Genomic DNA, 26,368 nt, shown 5'->3' with positions numbered 1-26,368 from the left:
CTACGCATACTGAACATTAATTTATGGCCCCATACCCCAATGTTATTGCAGATAATCCCATATATCCTTTACCAGTTCGAGGAACCTCTGCTCCAGGGCTTTGTACTCTGTGGAACTCTTGTTGAAGAGATCCTCAGAGAACATCATGTTGGTCACCCTCAGGCTGAAGAACACCATCAGATCCTTGCCAGGGCTTTTCGCCATGGCGATGCTGCCCACGTCTGATCCGTGGGCGATGCTGGAGTACCCGCTGCTGTCCCCGTCCGTGTGACTCGTTCCGTCATACACGTTGAAGGTGAGGTCAATTTCCGACATGGGTGAGTCTGGTGCGTAGTCTCCAACCGCTTGGATTGAAGTGCCGACTTCTAGTTCGTATGTGTCGTGAGCTGGGGAAGGGGGTGCTAGCGCCATGCTAACATCTCCTTCTTCAATGCTAACATCTGACTCTTCTGCTGCCTCAGGCAGGTTTTCTGTGGGTCTGAATGTGGGCTGGAAGAATGGAGGTAGGATTATTGGGGCAATTTCAGGTGTCTCAGAGATTTCAATGCCACCAAGTGGTGCTATTTCTGTGGTGGCTGGATGGTGTGTGGCTTCCTCCTCTTCTGGTACAGAGTCAGATATACGAGAGAAGGGAGATTCCTTCTCGGGGGATAAGATGCTATGAGACTCTATGACTTCCGGGGCTGCTGTACCTGCAGCCACAACAAAGATTTGATCTTCAGCAAGGTCCTCCTCTGAGATGTCAAGGGCTGGGAGTAGTGTGGCCAATAGCCCTGCGACCTCCGCCCCCTGTTCCTCCAAGATCTCCACCTCTCCATCTTCATCTTCAGGATCGGGCACCAAGAGTAAAGGTCTGTCGGTGAAGGCTTCGATCTCTGGTGGTTCGGAGGTGATCATATCGAAGATGGACTCCTTGACTGTGAACAGCTCCATGTCTATGAAGGTAGGTGACTCAGTGACTGTGGGGAGTTCAACCTCTATTGGACTGGTTGGCTCTGACAGCTCCTCAACAGAACCATGGGTCTCAGCTGCTGGCCCTTCCAACACCAGGGCCTCAGTGGTGTAAAACTGAGGATAGGGATAATCAGTGACTGGTGCTATGATGGTGAATGGTTCGCTTGGGTAATAATCGTCATAAATCCCAGAGGCCTCCAGCGTCTGTATGGAGAGCTCCACTGTCAGGGTCTCTGCGGTCCAGAACACAGGGACTTCAGCGGTGGTCGTGTAGTCAGGTCGGGTACTAATGTCTTGGGTCACAGGCAGCCTGTCCAAGAAATGCCATTGTGGCTCTTCTTCAACTGGGGCAGATTCTGGATGGGACTCAAAAGGACCCATATCTTCTGGAGATTCAGTCAGGACAGATTCGGTGATCTCTTCCCCCTTCTCCTCATCCTTCTTCTCTTCCTCCTTTGGTTCCACTTCTGGATCTGGAAAATGCACCTCCCCCACCACAGAATCCTCCTCCTCCTCCTCTATGTAGTCTGTCTCCTCAGTTGTCACGGGAAACCATGGGAGGACGTCAGCCCCTTGGTCATCCCCAGAGAAGCCGGAGCCAGAGCCAACATCCAAATCTGGGTTTACTCTGGGAGGTGTCGGGACCGGGGCCTCTGTGGTCTGTGGTTGTGAAGGGGAGGAGGTAGAGGAGCCTCCAGCACCGACCACACCATCCCCATCGGGAGTATCAGAGTCTTGCTGAGTGTTGCTGAGAAGAAATCCCTCTTCTTCAATATTTCCATTATCTAGAAAAACAGGAAAACACATGCTTTGTTACTGGAACATGGAATCTCCCTTCTCTTCAGTGAAGGGAAACAGAGTGAAAACAGAATAGAGGACAATCCACGATATTAACAATGGATAAATGGTTTCAAAACTCTATTAAATCAGATTTGAATGTGTTTTTTTGTGTTGTGTGTTACTGTGTGGTTGACAGTATACAAGGTGATGTGAATGTGGTCTCGTGATTTAGGAAGTAGAAACAGGACTGCTCACTCTCTGCAGGGACAGCCGTGGTGCTGGGTGGCAAGGTGGTTTCATCCAGAACAAACACATCATTTTCACTGGCCACAACGCTCCCGGAGCCTTTCAAAGGGTCCACAGGAAACAGGAAATCATCCTTCTTCAGGAAGATGTCGCTGACATCCAAGTCTTGGCCAGGAGCATCTGGTGGTTTCTCAGCAGCCAGAACATTGTCCTGACACACCAGGAAGAAAAGACAAAGGTCGATAAAAGTGCACTGACATTATTCTTACATTCTACTAACGTTAGAGAAATGTACGTCTAGTAACTCACACTTAAATGAATGTCCGTGTGTATTGTTGTCTACCTGAAGCCCAAACGGGAGGTTGGCAGACATAGAAAATGCCAACAATATACCTAGATTAGGCTGGCTAGAGGAAAGATAATCCTAAATCCTCTATCTATACGGGAATTGCCCAGACGATACACCTGGGCTGGCCATGCCCCAAGGATGGACACAAGCAACTACAGAAGTACATAGACTTACAACTACATAGACTTACATAGACCTACACCACCCATGCATACATAAATGCAAAAATACCTACATTTTCCCATGCACAGATCAAAAAACACATACATAGGATGACAGATATGATCACGTATACATTCAACAGCCCTTATAGAAGTCAAAGTGGGGGGAAAAAATGATCCTCAACATCTTAAATGAATTACAGTGGAAATTCATCCTTCTATCCAGACTAACTTCAGTGGAAAGAAATTGCACTGGCACGCAGAAGATACATTTGGACACAAAAGCCGGCCCTCTGTGCCTCCCTAGCTGCAGCTGCAGCTGCAGATTAGTTGTGTTTTTCTCTCTCACAAGGTTGAGTTGCAGCAGTGTTTCTCTCTCACAAGGTTGAGTTGTAGCAGTGTTTCTCTCTCACAAGGTTGAGTTGTAGCAGTGTTTCTCTCTCACAAGGTTGAGTTGTAGCAGAATGTTTCTCTCTCACAAGGTTGAGTTGTAGCAGAGTGTTTCTCTCTCACAAGGTTGAGTTGTAGCAGAGTGTTTCCCCCTCACAAGGTTGAGTTGTAGCAGTGTTTCTCTCTCACAAGGTTGAGTTGTAGCAGAGTGTTTCCCCCTCACAAGGTTGAGTTGTAGCAGAATGTTTCTCTCTCACAAGGTTGAGTTGTAGCAGTGTTTCTCTCTCACAAGGTTGAGTTGTAGCAGAGTGTTTCCCTCTCACAAGGTTGAGTTGTAGCAGAGTGTTTCTCTCTTACAAGGTTGAGTTGAGGCAGTGTTTCTCTCTCACAAGGTTGAGTTGTAGCAGTGTTTCCCCCTCACAAGGTTGAGTTGTAGCAGAGTGTTTCTCTCTCACAAGGTTGAGTTGTAGCAGAGTGTTTCTCTCTCACGAGGTTGAGTTGAGGCAGAGTGTTTCTCTCTCACACGGTTGAGTTGTAACAGAGTGTTTCTCTCTCACAAGGTTGAGTTGTAGCAGTGTTTCTCTCTCACAAGGTTGAGTTGTAGCAGTGTTTCTCTCTCACAAGGTTGAGTTGTAGCAGTGTTTCTCTCTCACAAGGTTGAGTTGTAGCAGAGTGTTTCTCTCTCACAAGGTTGAGTTGTAACAGAGTGTTTCTCTCTCACAAGGTTGAGTTGTAACAGAGTGTTTCTCTCTCACAAGGTTGAGTTGTAGCAGTGTTTCTCTCTCACAAGGTTGAGTTGTAGCAGTGTTTCTCTCTCACAAGGTTGAGTTGTAGCAGAGTGTTTCTCCCTCACAAGGTTGAGTTGTAGCAGAATGTTTCTCTCTCACAAGGTTGAGTTGTAGCAGAGTGTTTCCCCCTCACAAGGTTGAGTTGTAACACAGTGTTTCTCTCTCACAAGGTTGAGTTGTAGCAGAGTGTTTCCCCCTCACAAGGTTGAGTTGTAGCAGTGTTTCTCTCTCACAAGGTTGAGTTGTAGCAGAGTGTTTCTCCCTCACAAGGTTGAGTTGTAGCAGAGTGTTTCTCTCTCACAAGGTTGAGTTGTAGCAGAGTGTTTCTCTCTCACAAGGTTGAGTTGTAGCAGTGTTTCTCTCTCACAAGGTTGAGTTGCAGCAGTGTTTCTCTCTCACAAGGTTGAGTTGTAGCAGAGTGTTTCTCTCTCACAAGGTTGAGTTGTAGCAGAGTGTTTCTCTCTCACAAGGTTGAGTTGTAGCAGAGTGTTTCCCCCTCACAAGGTTGAGTTGTAGTAGAGTGTTTCTCTCTCACAAGGTTGAGTTGTAGCAGAGTGTTTCCCTCTCACAAGGTTGAGTTGTAGCAGTGTTTCTCTCTCACAAGGTTGAGTTGTAGCAGTGTTTCTCTCTCACAAGGTTGAGTTGTAGCAGAGTGTTTCTCTCTCACAAGGTTGAGTTGTAGCAGAATGTTTCTCTCTCACAAGGTTGAGTTGTAGCAGAGTGTTTCTCTCTCACAAGGTTGAGTTGTAGCAGAGTGTTTCCCCCTCACAAGGTTGAGTTGTAGCAGAGTGTTTCTCTCTCACAAGGTTGAGTTGTAGCAGAGTGTTTCTCTCTCACAAGGTTGAGTTGTAGCAGAGTGTTTCCCCCTCACAAGGTTGAGTTGTAGCAGAGTGTTTCTCTCTCACAAGGTTGAGTTGTAGCAGAGTGTTTCCCTCTCACAAGGTTGAGTTGTAGCAGTGTTTCTCTCTCACAAGGTTGAGTTGTAGCAGTGTTTCTCTCTCACAAGGTTGAGTTGTAGCAGAGTGTTTCTCTCTCACAAGATTGAGTTGTAGCAGAATGTTTCTCTCTCACAAGGTTGAGTTGTAGCAGTGTTTCTCTCTCACAAGGTTGAGTTGTAGCAGTGTTTCTCTCTCACAAGGTTGAGTTGTAACAGAGTGTTTCTCTCTCACAAGGTTGAGTTGTAACACAGTGTTTCTCCCTCACAAGGTTGAGTTGTAGCAGAGTGTTTCTCTCTCACAAGGTTGAGTTGTAGCAGTGTTTCTCTCTCACAAGGTTGAGTTGTAGCAGAGTGTTTCCCCCTCACAAGGTTGAGTTGTAGCAGAGTGTTTCTCTCTCACAAGGTTGAGTTGTAGCAGAGTGTTTCCCTCTCACAAGGTTGAGTTGTAGCAGAGTGTTTCTCTCTCACAAGGTTGAGTTGAGGCAGAGTGTTTCTCCCTCACAAGGTTGAGTTGTAGCAGAATGTTTCTCTCTCACAAGGTTGAGTTGTAGCAGAGTGTTTCCCCCTCACAAGGTTGAGTTGTAACACAGTGTTTCTCTCTCACAAGGTTGAGTTGTAGCAGAGTGTTTCCCCCTCACAAGGTTGAGTTGTAGCAGTGTTTCTCTCTCACAAGGTTGAGTTGTAGCAGAGTGTTTCTCCCTCACAAGGTTGAGTTGTAGCAGAGTGTTTCTCTCTCACAAGGTTGAGTTGTAGCAGAGTGTTTCTCTCTCACAAGGTTGAGTTGTAGCAGTGTTTCTCTCTCACAAGGTTGAGTTGCAGCAGTGTTTCTCTCTCACAAGGTTGAGTTGTAGCAGAGTGTTTCTCTCTCACAAGGTTGAGTTGTAGCAGAGTGTTTCTCTCTCACAAGGTTGAGTTGTAGCAGAGTGTTTCCCCCTCACAAGGTTGAGTTGTAGCAGAGTGTTTCTCTCTCAGAAGGTTGAGTTGTAGCAGAGTGTTTCCCTCTCACAAGGTTGAGTTGTAGCAGTGTTTCTCTCTCACAAGGTTGAGTTGTAGCAGTGTTTCTCTCTCACAAGGTTGAGTTGTAGCAGAGTGTTTCTCTCTCACAAGGTTGAGTTGTAGCAGAATGTTTCTCTCTCACAAGGTTGAGTTGTAGCAGAGTGTTTCTCTCTCACAAGGTTGAGTTGTAGCAGAGTGTTTCCCCCTCACAAGGTTGAGTTGTAGCAGAGTGTTTCTCTCTCACAAGGTTGAGTTGTAGCAGAGTGTTTCTCTCTCACAAGGTTGAGTTGTAGCAGAGTGTTTCCCCCTCACAAGGTTGAGTTGTAGCAGAGTGTTTCTCTCTCACAAGGTTGAGTTGTAGCAGAGTGTTTCCCTCTCACAAGGTTGAGTTGTAGCAGTGTTTCTCTCTCACAAGGTTGAGTTGTAGCAGTGTTTCTCTCTCACAAGGTTGAGTTGTAGCAGAGTGTTTCTCTCTCACAAGGTTGAGTTGTAGCAGAATGTTTCTCTCTCACAAGGTTGAGTTGTAGCAGTGTTTCTCTCTCACAAGGTTGAGTTGTAGCAGAGTGTTTCCCCCTCACAAGGTTGAGTTGTAACACAGTGTTTCTCTCTCACAAGGTTGAGTTGTAGCAGAGTGTTTCCCCCTCACAAGGTTGAGTTGTAGCAGTGTTTCTCTCTCACAAGGTTGAGTTGTAGCAGAGTGTTTCTCCCTCACAAGGTTGAGTTGTAGCAGAGTGTTTCTCTCTCACAAGGTTGAGTTGTAGCAGAGTGTTTCTCTCTCACAAGGTTGAGTTGTAGCAGTGTTTCTCTCTCACAAGGTTGAGTTGCAGCAGTGTTTCTCTCTCACAAGGTTGAGTTGTAGCAGAGTGTTTCTCTCTCACAAGGTTGAGTTGTAGCAGAGTGTTTCTCTCTCACAAGGTTGAGTTGTAGCAGAGTGTTTCCCCCTCACAAGGTTGAGTTGTAGCAGAGTGTTTCTCTCTCAGAAGGTTGAGTTGTAGCAGAGTGTTTCCCTCTCACAAGGTTGAGTTGTAGCAGTGTTTCTCTCTCACAAGGTTGAGTTGTAGCAGTGTTTCTCTCTCACAAGGTTGAGTTGTAGCAGAGTGTTTCTCTCTCACAAGGTTGAGTTGTAGCAGAATGTTTCTCTCTCACAAGGTTGAGTTGTAGCAGAGTGTTTCTCTCTCACAAGGTTGAGTTGTAGCAGAGTGTTTCCCCCTCACAAGGTTGAGTTGTAGCAGAGTGTTTCTCTCTCACAAGGTTGAGTTGTAGCAGAGTGTTTCTCTCTCACAAGGTTGAGTTGTAGCAGAGTGTTTCCCCCTCACAAGGTTGAGTTGTAGCAGAGTGTTTCTCTCTCACAAGGTTGAGTTGTAGCAGAGTGTTTCCCTCTCACAAGGTTGAGTTGTAGCAGTGTTTCTCTCTCACAAGGTTGAGTTGTAGCAGTGTTTCTCTCTCACAAGGTTGAGTTGTAGCAGAGTGTTTCTCTCTCACAAGGTTGAGTTGTAGCAGAATGTTTCTCTCTCACAAGGTTGAGTTGTAGCAGTGTTTCTCTCTCACAAGGTTGAGTTGTAGCAGTGTTTCTCTCTCACAAGGTTGAGTTGTAACACAGTGTTTCTCCCTCACAAGGTTGAGTTGTAGCAGAGTGTTTCTCTCTCACAAGGTTGAGTTGTAGCAGTGTTTCTCTCTCACAAGGTTGAGTTGTAGCAGAGTGTTTCCCCCTCACAAGGTTGAGTTGTAGCAGAGTGTTTCTCTCTCACAAGGTTGAGTTGTAGCAGAGTGTTTCCCTCTCACAAGGTTGAGTTGTAGCAGAGTGTTTCTCTCTCACAAGGTTGAGTTGAGGCAGAGTGTTTCTCTCTTACAAGGTTGAGTTGTAACAGAGTGTTTCCCCCTCACAAGGTTGAGTTGTAGCAGAGTGTTTCCCTCTCACAAGGTTGAGTTATAGCAGAGTGTTTCTCTCTCACAAGGTTGAGTTGTAGCAGTGTTTCTCTCTCACAAGGTTGAGTTGTAGCAGAGTGTTTCTCTCTCACAAGGTTGAGTTGAGGCAGAGTGTTTCTCTCTTACAAGGTTGAGTTGAGGCAGAGTGTTTCCCTCTCACAAGGTTGAGTTGTAGCAGAGTGTTTCTCTCTCACAAGGTTGAGTTGTAGCAGAGTGTTTCTCTCTCACAAGGTTGAGTTGTAACAGAGTGTTTCTCTCTCACAAGGTTGAGTTGTAACAGAGTGTTTCTCTCTCACAAGGTTGAGTTGTAGCAGTGTTTCTCTCTCACAAGGTTGAGTTGTAGCAGTGTTTCTCTCTCACAAGGTTGAGTTGTAGCAGAGTGTTTCTCCCTCACAAGGTTGAGTTGTAGCAGAATGTTTCTCTCTCACAAGGTTGAGTTGTAGCAGAGTGTTTCTCTCTCACAAGGTTGAGTTGTAGCAGTGTTTCTCTCTCACAAGGTTGAGTTGTAGCAGTGTTTCTCTCTCACAAGGTTGAGGTGTAGCAGAGTGTTTCTCTCTCACAAGGTTGAGTTGTAGCAGAGTGTTTCTCTCTCACAAGGTTGAGTTGTAGCAGAGTGTTTCCCCATCACAAGGTTGAGTTGTAGCAGTGTTTCTCTCTCACAAGGTTGAGTTGTAGCAGAGTGTTTCCCCCTCACAAGGTTGAGTTGTAACACAGTGTTTCTCTCTCACAAGGTTGAGTTGTAGCAGAGTGTTTCCCCCTCACAAGGTTGAGTTGTAGCAGTGTTTCTCTCTCACAAGGTTGAGTTGTAGCAGAGTGTTTCTCCCTCACAAGGTTGAGTTGTAGCAGAGTGTTTCTCTCTCACAAGGTTGAGTTGTAGCAGAGTGTTTCCCTCTCACAAGGTTGAGTTGTAGCAGTGTTTCTCTCTCACAAGGTTGAGTTGTAGCAGTGTTTCTCTCTCACAAGGTTGAGTTGTAGCAGAGTGTTTCCCTCTCACAAGGTTGAGTTGTAGCAGTGTTTCTCTCTCACAAGGTTGAGTTGTAGCAGTGTTTCTCTCTCACAATGTTGAGTTGTAGCAGAGTGTTTCCCTCTCACAAGGTTGAGTTGTAGCAGAGTGTTTCCCTCTCACAAGGTTGAGTTGTAGCAGTGTTTCTCTCTCACAAGGTTGAGTTGTAGCAGTGTTTCTCTCTCACAAGGTTGAGTTGTAGCAGAGTGTTTCCCTCTCACAAGGTTGAGTTGTAGCAGAGTGTTTCCCCCTCACAAGGTTGAGTTGTAGCAGAGTGTTTCTCTCTCACAAGGTTGAGTTGTAACAGAGTGTTTCCCTCTCACAAGGTTGAGTTGTAGCAGAGTGTTTCTCTCTCACAAGGTTGAGTTGTAGCAGAGTGTTTCTCTCTCACAAGGTTGAGTTGTAGCAGAGTGTTTCCCTCTCACAAGGTTGAGTTGTAGCAGTGTTTCTCTCTCACAAGGTTGAGTTGTAGCAGAGTGTTTCTCGCTCACAAGGTTGAGTTGTAGCAGAGTGTTTCTCTCTCACAAGGTTGAGTTGTAACAGAGTGTTTCCCCCTCACAAGGTTGAGTTGTAGCAGAGTGTTTCCCCTCACAAGGTTGAGTTGTAGCAGAGTGTTTCTCTCTCACAAGGTTGAGTTGTAGCAGAGTGTTTCCCCCTCACAAGGTTGAGTTGTAGCAGAGTGTTTCTCTCTCACGAGGTTGAGTTGTAGCAGAGTGTTTCTCTCTCACAAGGTTGAGTTGTAGCAGAGTGTTTCTCTCTCACAAGGTTGAGTTGTAGCAGAGTGTTTCCCTCTCACAAGGTTGAGTTGTAGCAGTGTTTCTCTCTCACAAGGTTGAGTTGTAGCAGTGTTTCTCTCTCACAAGGTTGAGTTGTAGCAGAGTGTTTCCCCCTCACAAGGTTGAGTTGTAGCAGAGTGTTTCTCTCTCACAAGATTGAGTTGTAACAGAGTGTTTCTCTCTCACAAGGTTGAGTTGTAGCAGAGTGTTTCCCTCTCACAAGGTTGAGTTGTAGCAGAGTGTTTCTCTCTCACAAGGTTGAGTTGAGGCAGAGTGTTTCTCTCTTACAAGGTTGAGTTGTAGCAGAGTGTTTCCCCCTCACAAGGTTGAGTTGTAGCAGTGTTTCTCTCTCACAAGGTTGAGTTGTAGCAGTGTTTCTCTCTCACAAGGTTGAGTTGTAGCAGAGTGTTTCCCTCTCACAAGGTTGAGTGGTAGCAGAGTGTTTCCCTCTCACAAGGTTGAGTTGTAGCAGTGTTTCTCTCTCACAAGGTTGAGTTGTAGCAGAGTGTTTTCTCTCTCACAAGGTTGAGTTGTAGCAGTGTTTCCCTCTTACAAGGTTGAGTTGAGGCAGTGTTTCTCTCTCACAAGGTTGAGTTGAGGCAGAGTGTTTCTCTCTCACAAGGTTGAGTTGTAACACAGTGTTTCTCTCTCACAAGGTTGAGTTGTAGCAGAGTGTTTCCCCCTCACAAGGTTGAGTTGTAGCAGTGTTTCTCTCTCACAAGGTTGAGTTGTAGCAGAGTGTTTCTCCCTCACAAGGTTGAGTTGTAGCAGAGTGTTCTCTCTCACAAGGTTGAGTTGTAGCAGAGTGTTTCCCTCTCACAAGGTTGAGTTGTAGCAGTGTTTCTCTCTCAGAAGGTTGAGTTGTAGCAGTGTTTCTCTCTCACAAGGTTGAGTTGTAGCAGAGTGTTTCCCTCTCACAAGGTTGAGTTGTAGCAGTGTTTCTCTCTCACAAGGTTGAGTTGTAGCAGAGTGTTTCCCCCTCACAAGGTTGAGTTGTAGCAGAGTGTTTCTCTCTCACAAGGTTGAGTTGTAGCAGAGTGTTTCCCTCTCACAAGGTTGAGTTGTAGCAGAGTGTTTCTCTCTCACAAGGTTGAGTTGAGGCAGAGTGTTTCTCTCTTACAAGGTTGAGTTGTAACAGAGTGTTTCCCCCTCACAAGGTTGAGTTGTAGCAGAGTGTTTCCCTCTCACAAGGTTGAGTTATAGCAGAGTGTTTCTCTCTCACAAGGTTGAGTTGTAGCAGTGTTTCTCTCTCACAAGGTTGAGTTGTAGCAGAGTGTTTCTCTCTCACAAGGTTGAGTTGAGGCAGAGTGTTTCTCTCTTACAAGGTTGAGTTGAGGCAGAGTGTTTCCCTCTCACAAGGTTGAGTTGTAGCAGAGTGTTTCTCTCTCACAAGGTTGAGTTGTAGCAGAGTGTTTCTCTCTCACAAGGTTGAGTTGTAACAGAGTGTTTCTCTCTCACAAGGTTGAGTTGTAACAGAGTGTTTCTCTCTCACAAGGTTGAGTTGTAGCAGTGTTTCTCTCTCACAAGGTTGAGTTGTAGCAGTGTTTCTCTCTCACAAGGTTGAGTTGTAGCAGAGTGTTTCCCTCTCACAAGGTTGAGTGGTAGCAGAGTGTTTCCCTCTCACAAGGTTGAGTTGTAGCAGTGTTTCTCTCTCACAAGGTTGAGTTGTAGCAGAGTGTTTTCTCTCTCACAAGGTTGAGTTGTAGCAGTGTTTCCCTCTTACAAGGTTGAGTTGAGGCAGTGTTTCTCTCTCACAAGGTTGAGTTGAGGCAGAGTGTTTCTCTCTCACAAGGTTGAGTTGTAACACAGTGTTTCTCTCTCACAAGGTTGAGTTGTAGCAGAGTGTTTCCCCCTCACAAGGTTGAGTTGTAGCAGTGTTTCTCTCTCACAAGGTTGAGTTGTAGCAGAGTGTTTCTCCCTCACAAGGTTGAGTTGTAGCAGAGTGTTCTCTCTCACAAGGTTGAGTTGTAGCAGAGTGTTTCCCTCTCACAAGGTTGAGTTGTAGCAGTGTTTCTCTCTCAGAAGGTTGAGTTGTAGCAGTGTTTCTCTCTCACAAGGTTGAGTTGTAGCAGAGTGTTTCCCTCTCACAAGGTTGAGTTGTAGCAGTGTTTCTCTCTCACAAGGTTGAGTTGTAGCAGAGTGTTTCCCCCTCACAAGGTTGAGTTGTAGCAGAGTGTTTCTCTCTCACAAGGTTGAGTTGTAGCAGAGTGTTTCCCTCTCACAAGGTTGAGTTGTAGCAGAGTGTTTCTCTCTCACAAGGTTGAGTTGAGGCAGAGTGTTTCTCTCTTACAAGGTTGAGTTGTAACAGAGTGTTTCCCCCTCACAAGGTTGAGTTGTAGCAGAGTGTTTCCCCCTCACAAGGTTGAGTTGTAGCAGAGTGTTTCTCTCTCACAAGGTTGAGTTGAGGCAGAGTGTTTCTCTCTTACAAGGTTGAGTTGTAGCAGAGTGTTTCCCCCTCACAAGGTTGAGTTGTAGCAGTGTTTCTCTCTCACAAGGTTGAGTTGTAGCAGTGTTTCTCTCTCACAAGGTTGAGTTGTAGCAGAGTGTTTCCCTCTCACAAGGTTGAGTTGTAGCAGAGTGTTTCTCTCTCACAAGGTTGAGTTGTAGCAGTGTTTCTCTCTCACAAGGTTGAGTTGTAGCAGAGTGTTTCCCCCTCACAAGGTTGAGTTGTAGCAGAGTGTTTCTCTCTCACAAGGTTGAGTTGTAGCAGAGTGTTTCCCTCTCACAAGGTTGAGTTGTAGCAGAGTGTTTCCCTCTCACAAGGTTGAGTTGTAGCAGTGTTTCTCTCTCACAAGGTTGAGTTGTAGCAGAGTGTTTTCTCTCTCACAAGGTTGAGTTGTAGCAGTGTTTCCCTCTTACAAGGTTGAGTTGAGGCAGTGTTTCTCTCTCACAAGGTTGAGTTGAGGCAGAGTGTTTCTCTCTCACAAGGTTGAGTTGTAACACAGTGTTTCTCTCTCACAAGGTTGAGTTGTAGCAGAGTGTTTCCCCCTCACAAGGTTGAGTTGTAGCAGTGTTTCTCTCTCACAAGGTTGAGTTGTAGCAGAGTGTTTCTCCCTCACAAGGTTGAGTTGTAGCAGAGTGTTCTCTCTCACAAGGTTGAGTTGTAGCAGAGTGTTTCCCTCTCACAAGGTTGAGTTGTAGCAGTGTTTCTCTCTCACAAGGTTGAGTTGTAGCAGTGTTTCTCTCTCACAAGGTTGAGTTGTAGCAGAGTGTTTCCCTCTCACAAGGTTGAGTTGTAGCAGTGTTTCTCTCTCACAAGGTTGAGTTGTAGCAGTGTTTCTCTCTCACAATGTTGAGTTGTAGCAGAGTGTTTCCCTCTCACAAGGTTGAGTTGTAGCAGAGTGTTTCCCTCTCACAAGGTTGAGTTGTAGCAGTGTTTCTCTCTCACAAGGTTGAGTTGTAGCAGTGTTTCTCTCTCACAAGGTTGAGTTGTAGCAGAGTGTTTCCCTCTCACAAGGTTGAGTTGTAGCAGAGTGTTTCCCCCTCACAAGGTTGAGTTGTAGCAGAGTGTTTCTCTCTCACAAGGTTGAGTTGTAACAGAGTGTTTCCCTCTCACAAGGTTGAGTTGTAGCAGAGTGTTTCTCTCTCACAAGGTTGAGTTGTAGCAGAGTGTTTCTCTCTCACAAGGTTGAGTTGTAGCAGAGTGTTTCCCTCTCACAAGGTTGAGTTGTAGCAGTGTTTCTCTCTCACAAGGTTGAGTTGTAGCAGAGTGTTTCTCGCTCACAAGGTTGAGTTGTAGCAGAGTGTTTCTCTCTCACAAGGTTGAGTTGTAACAGAGTGTTTCCCCCTCACAAGGTTGAGTTGTAGCAGAGTGTTTCCCCCTCACAAGGTTGAGTTGTAGCAGAGTGTTTCTCTCTCACAAGGTTGAGTTGTAGCAGAGTGTTTCCCCCTCACAAGGTTGAGTTGTAGCAGAGTGTTTCTCTCTCACGAGGTTGAGTTGTAGCAGAGTGTTTCTCTCTCACAAGGTTGAGTTGTAGCAGAGTGTTTCTCTCTCACAAGGTTGAGTTGTAGCAGAGTGTTTCTCTCTCACGAGGTTGAGTTGTAACAGAGTGATTCCCCCTCACAAGGTTGAGTTGTAACAGAGTGTTTCTCTCTCACAAGGTTGAGTTGTAGCAGAGTGTTTCTCCCTCACAAGGTTGAGTTGTAACAGAGTGTTTCTCTCTCACAAGGTTGAGTTGTAGCAGAGTGTTTCTCTCTCACAAGGTTGAGTTGTAGCAGAGTGTTTCTCTCTCACGAGGTTAAGTTGTAGCAGAGTGTTTCCCTCTCACAAGGTTGAGTTGTAGCAGTGTTTCCCTCTCACAAGGTTGAGTTGTAGCAGAGTGTTTCCCCCTCACAAGGTTGAGTTGTAGCAGAGTGTTTCTCTCTCACAAGGTTGAGTTGTAACAGAGTGTTTCTCTCTCACAAGGTTGAGTTGTAACAGAGTGTTTCTCTCTCACAAGGTTGAGTTGTAGCAGTGTTTCTCTCTCACAAGGTTGAGTTGTAGCAGTGTTTCTCTCTCACAAGGTTGAGTTGTAGCAGAGTGTTTCTCCCTCACAAGGTTGAGTTGTAGCAGAATGTTTCTCTCTCACAAGGTTGAGTTGTAGCAGAGTGTTTCTCTCTCACAAGGTTGAGTTGTAGCAGTGTTTCTCTCTCACAAGGTTGAGTTGTAGCAGTGTTTCTCTCTCACAAGGTTGAGGTGTAGCAGAGTGTTTCTCTCTCACAAGGTTGAGTTGTAGCAGAGTGTTTCTCTCTCACAAGGTTGAGTTGTAGCAGAGTGTTTCCCCCTCACAAGGTTGAGTTGTAGCAGTGTTTCTCTCTCACAAGGTTGAGTTGTAGCAGAGTGTTTCTCCCTCACAAGGTTGAGTTGTAGCAGAGTGTTTCTCTCTCACAAGGTTGAGTTGTAGCAGAGTGTTTCCCTCTCACAAGGTTGAGTTGTAGCAGTGTTTCTCTCTCACAAGGTTGAGTTGTAGCAGTGTTTCTCTCTCACAAGGTTGAGTTGTAGCAGAGTGTTTCCCTCTCACAAGGTTGAGTTGTAGCAGTGTTTCTCTCTCACAAGGTTGAGTTGTAGCAGTGTTTCTCTCTCACAATGTTGAGTTGTAGCAGAGTGTTTCCCTCTCACAAGGTTGAGTTGTAGCAGAGTGTTTCCCTCTCACAAGGTTGAGTTGTAGCAGTGTTTCTCTCTCACAAGGTTGAGTTGTAGCAGTGTTTCTCTCTCACAAGGTTGAGTTGTAGCAGAGTGTTTCCCTCTCACAAGGTTGAGTTGTAGCAGAGTGTTTCCCCCTCACAAGGTTGAGTTGTAGCAGAGTGTTTCTCTCTCACAAGGTTGAGTTGTAACAGAGTGTTTCCCTCTCACAAGGTTGAGTTGTAGCAGAGTGTTTCTCTCTCACAAGGTTGAGTTGTAGCAGAGTGTTTCTCTCTCACAAGGTTGAGTTGTAGCAGAGTGTTTCCCTCTCACAAGGTTGAGTTGTAGCAGTGTTTCTCTCTCACAAGGTTGAGTTGTAGCAGAGTGTTTCTCGCTCACAAGGTTGAGTTGTAGCAGAGTGTTTCTCTCTCACAAGGTTGAGTTGTAACAGAGTGTTTCCCCCTCACAAGGTTGAGTTGTAGCAGAGTGTTTCCCCCTCACAAGGTTGAGTTGTAGCAGAGTGTTTCTCTCTCACAAGGTTGAGTTGTAGCAGAGTGTTTCCCCCTCACAAGGTTGAGTTGTAGCAGAGTGTTTCTCTCTCACGAGGTTGAGTTGTAGCAGAGTGTTTCTCTCTCACAAGGTTGAGTTGTAGCAGAGTGTTTCTCTCTCACAAGGTTGAGTTGTAGCAGAGTGTTTCCCTCTCACAAGGTTGAGTTGTAGCAGTGTTTCTCTCTCACAAGGTTGAGTTGTAGCAGTGTTTCTCTCTCACAAGGTTGAGTTGTAGCAGAGTGTTTCCCCCTCACAAGGTTGAGTTGTAGCAGAGTGTTTCTCTCTCACAAGATTGAGTTGTAACAGAGTGTTTCTCTCTCACAAGGTTGAGTTGTAGCAGAGTGTTTCCCTCTCACAAGGTTGAGTTGTAGCAGAGTGTTTCTCTCTCACAAGGTTGAGTTGAGGCAGAGTGTTTCTCTCTTACAAGGTTGAGTTGTAGCAGAGTGTTTCCCCCTCACAAGGTTGAGTTGTAGCAGTGTTTCTCTCTCACAAGGTTGAGTTGTAGCAGTGTTTCTCTCTCACAAGGTTGAGTTGTAGCAGAGTGTTTCCCTCTCACAAGGTTGAGTTGTAGCAGAGTGTTTCTCTCTCACAAGGTTGAGTTGTAGCAGTGTTTCTCTCTCACAAGGTTGAGTTGTAGCAGAGTGTTTCCCCCTCACAAGGTTGAGTTGTAGCAGAGTGTTTCTCTCTCACAAGGTTGAGTTGTAGCAGAGTGTTTCCCTCTCACAAGGTTGAGTTGTAGCAGAGTGTTTCCCTCTCACAAGGTTGAGTTGTAGCAGTGTTTCTCTCTCACAAGGTTGAGTTGTAGCAGAGTGTTTTCTCTCTCACAAGGTTGAGTTGTAGCAGTGTTTCCCTCTTACAAGGTTGAGTTGAGGCAGTGTTTCTCTCTCACAAGGTTGAGTTGAGGCAGAGTGTTTCTCTCTCACAAGGTTGAGTTGTAACACAGTGTTTCTCTCTCACAAGGTTGAGTTGTAGCAGAGTGTTTCCCCCTCACAAGGTTGAGTTGTAGCAGTGTTTCTCTCTCACAAGGTTGAGTTGTAGCAGAGTGTTTCTCCCTCACAAGGTTGAGTTGTAGCAGAGTGTTTCTCTCTCACAAGGTTGAGTTGTAGCAGAGTGTTTCCCTCTCACAAGGTTGAGTTGTAGCAGTGTTTCTCTCTCAGAAGGTTGAGTTGTAGCAGTGTTTCTCTCTCACAAGGTTGAGTTGTAGCAGAGTGTTTCCCTCTCACAAGGTTGAGTTGTAGCAGTGTTTCTCTCTCACAAGGTTGAGTTGTAGCAGTGTTTCTCTCTCACAATGTTGAGTTGTAGCAGAGTGTTTCCCTCTCACAAGGTTGAGTTGTAGCAGAGTGTTTCCCTCTCACAAGGTTGAGTTGTAGCAGTGTTTCTCTCTCACAAGGTTGGGTTGTAGCAGTGTTTCTCTCTCACAAGGTTGAGTTGTAGCAGAGTGTTTCCCTCTCACAAGGTTGAGTTGTAGCAGAGTGTTTCCCCCTCACAAGGTTGAGTTGTAGCAGAGTGTTTCTCTCTCACAAGGTTGAGTTGTAACAGAGTGTTTCCCTCTCACAAGGTTGAGTTGTAGCAGAGTGTTTCTCTCTCACAAGGTTGAGTTGTAGCAGAGTGTTTCTCTCTCACAAGGTTGAGTTGTAGCAGAGTGTTTCCCTCTCACAAGGTTGAGTTGTAGCAGTGTTTCTCTCTCACAAGGTTGAGTTGTAGCAGAGTGTTTCTCGCTCACAAGGTTGAGTTGTAGCAGAGTGTTTCTCTCTCACAAGGTTGAGTTGTAACAGAGTGTTTCCCCCTCACAAGGTTGAGTTGTAGCAGAGTGTTTCCCCCTCACAAGGTTGAGTTGTAGCAGAGTGTTTCTCTCTCACAAGGTTGAGTTGTAGCAGAGTGTTTCCCCCTCACAAGGTTGAGTTGTAGCAGAGTGTTTCTCTCTCACGAGGTTGAGTTGTAGCAGAGTGTTTCTCTCTCACAAGGTTGAGTTGTAGCAGAGTGTTTCTCTCTCACAAGGTTGAGTTGTAGCAGAGTGTTTCTCTCTCACGAGGTTGAGTTGTAACAGAGTGATTCCCCCTCACAAGGTTGAGTTGTAACAGAGTGTTTCTCTCTCACAAGGTTGAGTTGTAGCAGAGTGTTTCTCCCTCACAAGGTTGAGTTGTAACAGAGTGTTTCTCTCTCACAAGGTTGAGTTGTAGCAGAGTGTTTCTCTCTCACAAGGTTGAGTTGTAGCAGAGTGTTTCTCTCTCACGAGGTTAAGTTGTAGCAGAGTGTTTCCCTCTCACAAGGTTGAGTTGTAGCAGTGTTTCCCTCTCACAAGGTTGAGTTGTAGCAGAGTGTTTCCCCCTCACAAGGTTGAGTTGTAACAGAGTGTTTCTCTCTCACAAGGTTGAGTTGTAGCAGTGTTTCTCTCTCACAAGGTTGAGTTGTAGCAGAGTGTTTCTCTCTCACAAGGTTGAGTTGTAGCAGAGTGTTTCCCTCTCACAAGGTTGAGTTGTAGCAGAGTGTTTCCCTCTCACAAGGTTGAGTTGTAGCAGTGTTTCTCTCTCACAAGGTTGAGTTGTAGCAGAGTGTTTTCTCTCTCACAAGGTTGAGTTGTAGCAGTGTTTCCCTCTTACAAGGTTGAGTTGAGGCAGTGTTTCTCTCTCACAAGGTTGAGTTGAGGCAGAGTGTTTCTCTCTCACAAGGTTGAGTTGTAGCAGAGTGTTTCCCTCTCACAAGGTTGAGTTGTAGCAGTGTTTCTCTCTCACAAGGTTGAGTTGTAGCAGAGTGTTTTCTCTCTCACAAGGTTGAGTTGTAGCAGTGTTTCCCTCTTACAAGGTTGAGTTGAGGCAGTGTTTCTCTCTCACAAGGTTGAGTTGAGGCAGAGTGTTTCTCTCTCACAAGGTTGAGTTGTAGCAGAGTGTTTCTCTCTCACAAGGTTGAGTTGTAGCAGAGTGTTTCCCTCTCACAAGGTTGAGTTGTAGCAGTGTTTCTCTCTCACAAGGTTGAGTTGTAGCAGTGTTTCTCTCTCACAAGGTTGAGTTGTAGCAGAGTGTTTCCCTCTCACAAGGTTGAGTTGTAGCAGTGTTTCTCTCTCACAAGGTTGAGTTGTAGCAGTGTTTCTCTCTCACAATGTTGAGTTGTAGCAGAGTGTTTCCCTCTCACAAGGTTGAGTTGTAGCAGAGTGTTTCCCTCTCACAAGGTTGAGTTGTAGCAGTGTTTCTCTCTCACAAGGTTGAGTTGTAGCAGTGTTTCTCTCTCACAAGGTTGAGTTGTAGCAGAGTGTTTCCCTCTCACAAGGTTGAGTTGTAGCAGAGTGTTTCCCCCTCACAAGGTTGAGTTGTAGCAGAGTGTTTCTCTCTCACAAGGTTGAGTTGTAACAGAGTGTTTCCCTCTCACAAGGTTGAGTTGTAGCAGAGTGTTTCTCTCTCACAAGGTTGAGTTGTAGCAGAGTGTTTCTCTCTCACAAGGTTGAGTTGTAGCAGAGTGTTTCCCTCTCACAAGGTTGAGTTGTAGCAGTGTTTCTCTCTCACAAGGTTGAGTTGTAGCAGAGTGTTTCTCGCTCACAAGGTTGAGTTGTAGCAGAGTGTTTCTCTCTCACAAGGTTGAGTTGTAACAGAGTGTTTCCCCCTCACAAGGTTGAGTTGTAGCAGAGTGTTTCCCCCTCACAAGGTTGAGTTGTAGCAGAGTGTTTCTCTCTCACAAGGTTGAGTTGTAGCAGAGTGTTTCCCCCTCACAAGGTTGAGTTGTAGCAGAGTGTTTCTCTCTCACGAGGTTGAGTTGTAGCAGAGTGTTTCTCTCTCACAAGGTTGAGTTGTAGCAGAGTGTTTCTCTCTCACAAGGTTGAGTTGTAGCAGAGTGTTTCCCTCTCACAAGGTTGAGTTGTAGCAGTGTTTCTCTCTCACAAGGTTGAGTTGTAGCAGTGTTTCTCTCTCACAAGGTTGAGTTGTAGCAGAGTGTTTCCCCCTCACAAGGTTGAGTTGTAGCAGAGTGTTTCTCTCTCACAAGATTGAGTTGTAACAGAGTGTTTCTCTCTCACAAGGTTGAGTTGTAGCAGAGTGTTTCCCTCTCACAAGGTTGAGTTGTAGCAGAGTGTTTCTCTCTCACAAGGTTGAGTTGAGGCAGAGTGTTTCTCTCTTACAAGGTTGAGTTGTAGCAGAGTGTTTCCCCCTCACAAGGTTGAGTTGTAGCAGTGTTTCTCTCTCACAAGGTTGAGTTGTAGCAGAGTGTTTCCCTCTCACAAGGTTGAGTTGTAGCAGAGTGTTTCTCTCTCACAAGGTTGAGTTGTAGCAGTGTTTCTCTCTCACAAGGTTGAGTTGTAGCAGAGTGTTTCCCCCTCACAAGGTTGAGTTGTAGCAGAGTGTTTCTCTCTCACAAGGTTGAGTTGTAGCAGAGTGTTTCCCTCTCACAAGGTTGAGTTGTAGCAGAGTGTTTCCCTCTCACAAGGTTGAGTTGTAGCAGTGTTTCTCTCTCACAAGGTTGAGTTGTAGCAGAGTGTTTTCTCTCTCACAAGGTTGAGTTGTAGCAGTGTTTCCCTCTTACAAGGTTGAGTTGAGGCAGTGTTTCTCTCTCACAAGGTTGAGTTGAGGCAGAGTGTTTCTCTCTCACAAGGTTGAGTTGTAACACAGTGTTTCTCTCTCACAAGGTTGAGTTGTAGCAGAGTGTTTCCCCCTCACAAGGTTGAGTTGTAGCAGTGTTTCTCTCTCACAAGGTTGAGTTGTAGCAGAGTGTTTCTCCCTCACAAGGTTGAGTTGTAGCAGAGTGTTTCTCTCTCACAAGGTTGAGTTGTAGCAGAGTGTTTCCCTCTCACAAGGTTGAGTTGTAGCAGTGTTTCTCTCTCAGAAGGTTGAGTTGTAGCAGTGTTTCTCTCTCACAAGGTTGAGTTGTAGCAGAGTGTTTCCCTCTCACAAGGTTGAGTTGTAGCAGTGTTTCTCTCTCACAAGGTTGAGTTGTAGCAGTGTTTCTCTCTCACAATGTTGAGTTGTAGCAGAGTGTTTCCCTCTCACAAGGTTGAGTTGTAGCAGAGTGTTTCCCTCTCACAAGGTTGAGTTGTAGCAGTGTTTCTCTCTCACAAGGTTGAGTTGTAGCAGTGTTTCTCTCTCACAAGGTTGAGTTGTAGCAGAGTGTTTCCCTCTCACAAGGTTGAGTTGTAGCAGAGTGTTTCCCCCTCACAAGGTTGAGTTGTAGCAGAGTGTTTCTCTCTCACAAGGTTGAGTTGTAACAGAGTGTTTCCCTCTCACAAGGTTGAGTTGTAGCAGAGTGTTTCTCTCTCACAAGGTTGAGTTGTAGCAGAGTGTTTCTCTCTCACAAGGTTGAGTTGTAGCAGAGTGTTTCCCTCTCACAAGGTTGAGTTGTAGCAGTGTTTCTCTCTCACAAGGTTGAGTTGTAGCAGAGTGTTTCTCGCTCACAAGGTTGAGTTGTAGCAGAGTGTTTCTCTCTCACAAGGTTGAGTTGTAACAGAGTGTTTCCCCCTCACAAGGTTGAGTTGTAGCAGAGTGTTTCCCCCTCACAAGGTTGAGTTGTAGCAGAGTGTTTCTCTCTCACAAGGTTGAGTTGTAGCAGAGTGTTTCCCCCTCACAAGGTTGAGTTGTAGCAGAGTGTTTCTCTCTCACGAGGTTGAGTTGTAGCAGAGTGTTTCTCTCTCACAAGGTTGAGTTGTAGCAGAGTGTTTCTCTCTCACAAGGTTGAGTTGTAGCAGAGTGTTTCTCTCTCACGAGGTTGAGTTGTAACAGAGTGATTCCCCCTCACAAGGTTGAGTTGTAACAGAGTGTTTCTCTCTCACAAGGTTGAGTTGTAGCAGAGTGTTTCTCCCTCACAAGGTTGAGTTGTAACAGAGTGTTTCTCTCTCACAAGGTTGAGTTGTAGCAGAGTGTTTCTCTCTCACAAGGTTGAGTTGTAGCAGAGTGTTTCTCTCTCACGAGGTTAAGTTGTAGCAGAGTGTTTCCCTCTCACAAGGTTGAGTTGTAGCAGTGTTTCCCTCTCACAAGGTTGAGTTGTAGCAGAGTGTTTCCCCCTCACAAGGTTGAGTTGTAACAGAGTGTTTCTCTCTCACAAGGTTGAGTTGTAGCAGTGTTTCTCTCTCACAAGGTTGAGTTGTAGCAGAGTGTTTCTCTCTCACAAGGTTGAGTTGTAGCAGAGTGTTTCCCTCTCACAAGGTTGAGTTGTAGCAGAGTGTTTCCCTCTCACAAGGTTGAGTTGTAGCAGTGTTTCTCTCTCACAAGGTTGAGTTGTAGCAGAGTGTTTTCTCTCTCACAAGGTTGAGTTGTAGCAGTGTTTCCCTCTTACAAGGTTGAGTTGAGGCAGTGTTTCTCTCTCACAAGGTTGAGTTGAGGCAGAGTGTTTCTCTCTCACAAGGTTGAGTTGTAACACAGTGTTTCTCTCTCACAAGGTTGAGTTGTAGCAGAGTGTTTCCCCCTCACAAGGTTGAGTTGTAGCAGTGTTTCTCTCTCACAAGGTTGAGTTGTAGCAGAGTGTTTCTCCCTCACAAGGTTGAGTTGTAGCAGAGTGTTTCTCTCTCACAAGGTTGAGTTGTAGCAGAGTGTTTCCCTCTCACAAGGTTGAGTTGTAGCAGTGTTTCTCTCTCAGAAGGTTGAGTTGTAGCAGTGTTTCTCTCTCACAAGGTTGAGTTGTAGCAGAGTGTTTCCCTCTCACAAGGTTGAGTTGTAGCAGTGTTTCTCTCTCACAAGGTTGAGTTGTAGCAGTGTTTCTCTCTCACAATGTTGAGTTGTAGCAGAGTGTTTCCCTCTCACAAGGTTGAGTTGTAGCAGAGTGTTTCCCTCTCACAAGGTTGAGTTGTAGCAGTGTTTCTCTCTCACAAGGTTGAGTTGTAGCAGTGTTTCTCTCTCACAAGGTTGAGTTGTAGCAGAGTGTTTCCCTCTCACAAGGTTGAGTTGTAGCAGAGTGTTTCCCCCTCACAAGGTTGAGTTGTAGCAGAGTGTTTCTCTCTCACAAGGTTGAGTTGTAACAGAGTGTTTCCCTCTCACAAGGTTGAGTTGTAGCAGAGTGTTTCTCTCTCACAAGGTTGAGTTGTAGCAGAGTGTTTCTCTCTCACAAGGTTGAGTTGTAGCAGAGTGTTTCCCTCTCACAAGGTTGAGTTGTAGCAGTGTTTCTCTCTCACAAGGTTGAGTTGTAGCAGAGTGTTTCTCGCTCACAAGGTTGAGTTGTAGCAGAGTGTTTCTCTCTCACAAGGTTGAGTTGTAACAGAGTGTTTCCCCCTCACAAGGTTGAGTTGTAGCAGAGTGTTTCCCCCTCACAAGGTTGAGTTGTAGCAGAGTGTTTCTCTCTCACAAGGTTGAGTTGTAGCAGAGTGTTTCCCCCTCACAAGGTTGAGTTGTAGCAGAGTGTTTCTCTCTCACGAGGTTGAGTTGTAGCAGAGTGTTTCTCTCTCACAAGGTTGAGTTGTAGCAGAGTGTTTCTCTCTCACAAGGTTGAGTTGTAGCAGAGTGTTTCTCTCTCACGAGGTTGAGTTGTAACAGAGTGATTCCCCCTCACAAGGTTGAGTTGTAACAGAGTGTTTCTCTCTCACAAGGTTGAGTTGTAGCAGAGTGTTTCTCCCTCACAAGGTTGAGTTGTAACAGAGTGTTTCTCTCTCACAAGGTTGAGTTGTAGCAGAGTGTTTCTCTCTCACAAGGTTGAGTTGTAGCAGAGTGTTTCTCTCTCACGAGGTTAAGTTGTAGCAGAGTGTTTCCCTCTCACAAGGTTGAGTTGTAGCAGTGTTTCCCTCTCACAAGGTTGAGTTGTAGCAGAGTGTTTCCCCCTCACAAGGTTGAGTTGTAACAGAGTGTTTCTCTCTCACAAGGTTGAGTTGTAGCAGTGTTTCTCTCTCACAAGGTTGAGTTGTAGCAGAGTGTTTCCCTCTCACAAGGTTGAGTTGTAGCAGAGTGTTTCTCTCTCACAAGGTTGAGTTGTAGCAGTGTTTCTCTCTCACAAGGTTGAGTTGTAGCAGAGTGTTTCCCCCTCACAAGGTTGAGTTGTAGCAGAGTGTTTCTCTCTCACAAGGTTGAGTTGTAGCAGAGTGTTTCCCTCTCACAAGGTTGAGTTGTAGCAGAGTGTTTCCCTCTCACAAGGTTGAGTTGTAGCAGTGTTTCTCTCTCACAAGGTTGAGTTGTAGCAGAGTGTTTCTCTCTCACAAGGTTGAGTTGTAGCAGTGTTTCCCTCTTACAAGGTTGAGTTGAGGCAGTGTTTCTCTCTCACAAGGTTGAGTTGAGGCAGAGTGTTTCTCTCTCACAAGGTTGAGTTGTAACAGATACAGATGTAGCCCTTGACATGTGTGCTTCACAAAGTAAATATTCAGAAACACAAAATACCTCACGATAAACTAAATCTGAGTGAAATTCACATATACATCGCTAGCAACAGATGCCCTATATGAATGAATGCAACAACACAGGCCTTTTAACCTCAACATATGTTCTGTATTAGTATGTCATGCTCAAGGGACAGAGAAACACACACACACACACACTTCATCTTCCACAATGAAAATGGGCTTCCTGCAAACAGCCATGTGACTCAGAGAGACCGTCAAACCAGGTTGTGTTCACACAAATGAGCAGAGCGTCATTGTCTTTCACCACAGGATAAACAAAAAGTTGTGTTATGCCCTAAGGACAACAATAAAGTTCTGTTTGGTCAAAGTGGACCCATTTAATAACGAATGGACTTCAGATGTGCTTATCTTTAACTACCAGTAACTGCCTTGTGCCTGTGTTAGACCCTAGGAAGCTTGCCATTACCTGAGAGAATGAGAGAGAACACATGGTAGTCAAGACAAATTGGACAACGCCATTCAGCCAAAACAAGATTGTAAATCAGTTTAATAAAGGGATGAGAAAAAATAGGAAAAAATTGCGGGAGTAAATTCTGAGATTATTAAGTTTGTTCCCAGTCAAATGTGTCTTTGTAATTACAGTGCCGTCTATGAGAAAAGCGAATCATTCGGCGTAATAAATGAATGTCATACTTCCACTCAAACCAGATTTCTTTCTATATTTCTTAGTGATTGAACACAACTGTTTGCTTAATATGGCATGCTGACTTGCGTCTTGAGAATAGTTTTGTGTAAAATGGACTTGACTATTTTTACAGACTTTTACTGAACTGAGACAGCTGGGTATGAATTCCATTTTCCAAAGCAACTTTAGCAACAAATGACTTTCATTGCAATCATTTTAGTGTAGCCTACACAAGAATACACATTGAACTAGCAATGTCATCAACTACATATTCAGTTGACTATATTGTTAAAAGGATGCAATACACAATGTTCCTCAGAACAATGTGGAGCAGTGAACTGACACTCACTCACCATCATGTCATTGGACTCTTCTGGTTTGGTGGTGGGTCTCCCTCCCAGAAACAAGTTATCAACTGGAAAATAAAACAGTCGTACACAAATCAACTGAAGAACCCTTTTACCTTTTCACACAAATCCCAGGACTAAACCCTTATTTAGCAGTGGTCGCCAACCCTGTTCCTGGAGGACTGCTCTCTGAGCAAGCTTTTGTTTCAGCACTAACACACTTAATTGTACTAGATCAACTAATCCTCAATACTATTATTAGTCTGGTTAGGTGTGTTAGTTCTGGGCTGGAATAAAAGCTTTCTCATAATGTAGCTCTCTAGGACCAGAGTTCATGACCACCTGTTGTACAGTTTAGCCGGTCTTTAGACCTACCTCGCTCTAGCTGCAGTGAGTCAGGGTCTACATCCAGAGTGGTGTTGCTCATGAAGTTCTCCTTGTGCAGGGCTTCAGTGATGTAGTTTCGGAAGTCTGTTATGGTGTAGACCACAGTGGGGCGTTCAATGGCGTCACGGTAAGACTTCTCCACCACGTTGGACTGGAGGTTGATGTAGTCCATGGTCTCGTTACTGATGCCTGCCCCGTCCACTTCCATAGTCACTGCGTAGTGGACTACCACAGACAAGATACCCCTAGAGGAGCAATATTCATTTGATAGAGAGAGAGAGACATATTGAGGAACAGAGAGACACATTGAGGAACAGAGAGACATATTGAGGAACAGAGACACATTGAGGAACAGAGACACACATTGAGTAACAGAGAGACACATTGAGGAACAGAGAGACACATTGAGGAACAGAGAGACACATTGAGGAACAGAGACATATTGAGGAACAGAGAGAGAGACATTGAGGAACAGAGAGACATATTGAGGAACAGAGAGACATATTGAGGAACAGAGAGACACATTGAGGAACAGAGAGACACATTGAGGAACAGAGAGAGACAGGTCCTAGCTTAATTATTACAGAGGTCCTAGCTTAAAGAGGTCCTAGCTTAAAGAGGTCCTAGCTTAATTATTACAGAGGTCCTAGCTTAAAGAGGTCCTAGCTTAATTATTACAGAGGTCCTAGCTTAAAGAGGTCCTAGTTTAGGCACAGTGCAGTCAAAAACGTGATTTTCCTGTGTTTTATAGATATTTCCACACAATGAGGTTGGAACTTTACTGTGAAAACTATGATAACCCCCTTTAAGTAAAAGAGCTGTTTAAAAAGACAGCCTGAAATTTCTGCCTGTTTTGGTGGTATGGAGCTTATACCTTTTCATCACCATGCGGTCAGTTATTTAATACAACAATTAGAAAGAGAGTTTTAAACCTCTCTACCAATACCAGCTAGTTTTCAGTTTTCCCCTCCTCACTCAGACCACTCCCAGACAGTCCGAGGGAAATTCTCGCTTGAGAAAGTGTTCATTGCTAAGAAGATATTTCTGTTTCTTTTTGACTATTTTAACTGAAAACAATGACAGTAAGATACTTAATTGTTACCCAGAAATTATTTGATATTGAGATAAAAATGGCTGCATTGGACCTTTAAAGTGGTCCTAGCTTGGAGAAGCTATATCCTAATCTAGATACTGTGTTCCTGGTCAGTTTATGACCATCTTCCCTTTCCCCCCCCAGACAGCCCAATTCTCCTTCAGCTCTAATTCCCTGGCAGCTTCGTTTAAAGGTTACATGCTAACAGGGATTTATATGACCTGCAGAACAAACTGTGAAGAGCCGAAGGTGGTTTAAAGGCCTCACTGTGCTCGCAACGTTTAGTTTTCCATGATGCCAGTTTGTAGGGGAAACCAGTGAGGGGCTAAACCCGCGGGGGAATCTGGCCTGGAGCCTCCGTACTGGTTGACAGTCAGGAGAAAAGTGATCTTGTCATAAATCTCTGCCTTTAATCTCATCATCATGACTGGCAGGGGGCCAGCGGGGTGAGCGATGGGGGCTTACCCCACTTAGGGGGTGATTGACCATTGCAAGGCCATTAACTGTAAACTGGAGCATTGCAGAACTCGTGTAATATAAAGACGCCAACTAACAGAAAACACATAGAAGTCCAATGTGACATGTAGCCAAAAGGAATCACACGTTTTAGCTTCGTTTTTTGTGCTTTTCGTGTCTGCAATGGTGCCGATGCACTGAGCTATAATGA

The 26,368-nt window shown here is 45.2% G+C and overlaps 1 protein-coding gene across 1 annotated transcript in view; it reads right to left on the bottom strand.

Moving 5' to 3' along the window:
- LOC139412860 (titin homolog) overlaps positions 1-26,368 on the bottom strand; it is a 53,336-nt gene that overhangs the window by 14,681 nt on the left and 12,287 nt on the right. Inside the window, exons 11-14 of the mRNA XM_071159608.1 lie at positions 24,597-24,853; positions 24,228-24,289; positions 1,990-2,191; positions 73-1,739 (exon numbers count right to left, since the gene is read on the bottom strand). Coding sequence (XP_071015709.1) covers positions 73-1,739; positions 1,990-2,191; positions 24,228-24,289; positions 24,597-24,853 — 2,188 coding nt within the window. The remainder of the gene's footprint in view (positions 1-72; positions 1,740-1,989; positions 2,192-24,227; positions 24,290-24,596; positions 24,854-26,368) is intronic.

This window comes from Oncorhynchus clarkii, chromosome 7, assembly GCF_045791955.1.
Source record: "Oncorhynchus clarkii lewisi isolate Uvic-CL-2024 chromosome 7, UVic_Ocla_1.0, whole genome shotgun sequence".
NCBI classification, from domain to species: domain Eukaryota; kingdom Metazoa; phylum Chordata; class Actinopteri; order Salmoniformes; family Salmonidae; genus Oncorhynchus; species Oncorhynchus clarkii.
The sequence above is the reverse complement of the archived record's forward strand: the minus strand, read 5'-3'. Positions and strand labels throughout refer to the sequence as shown.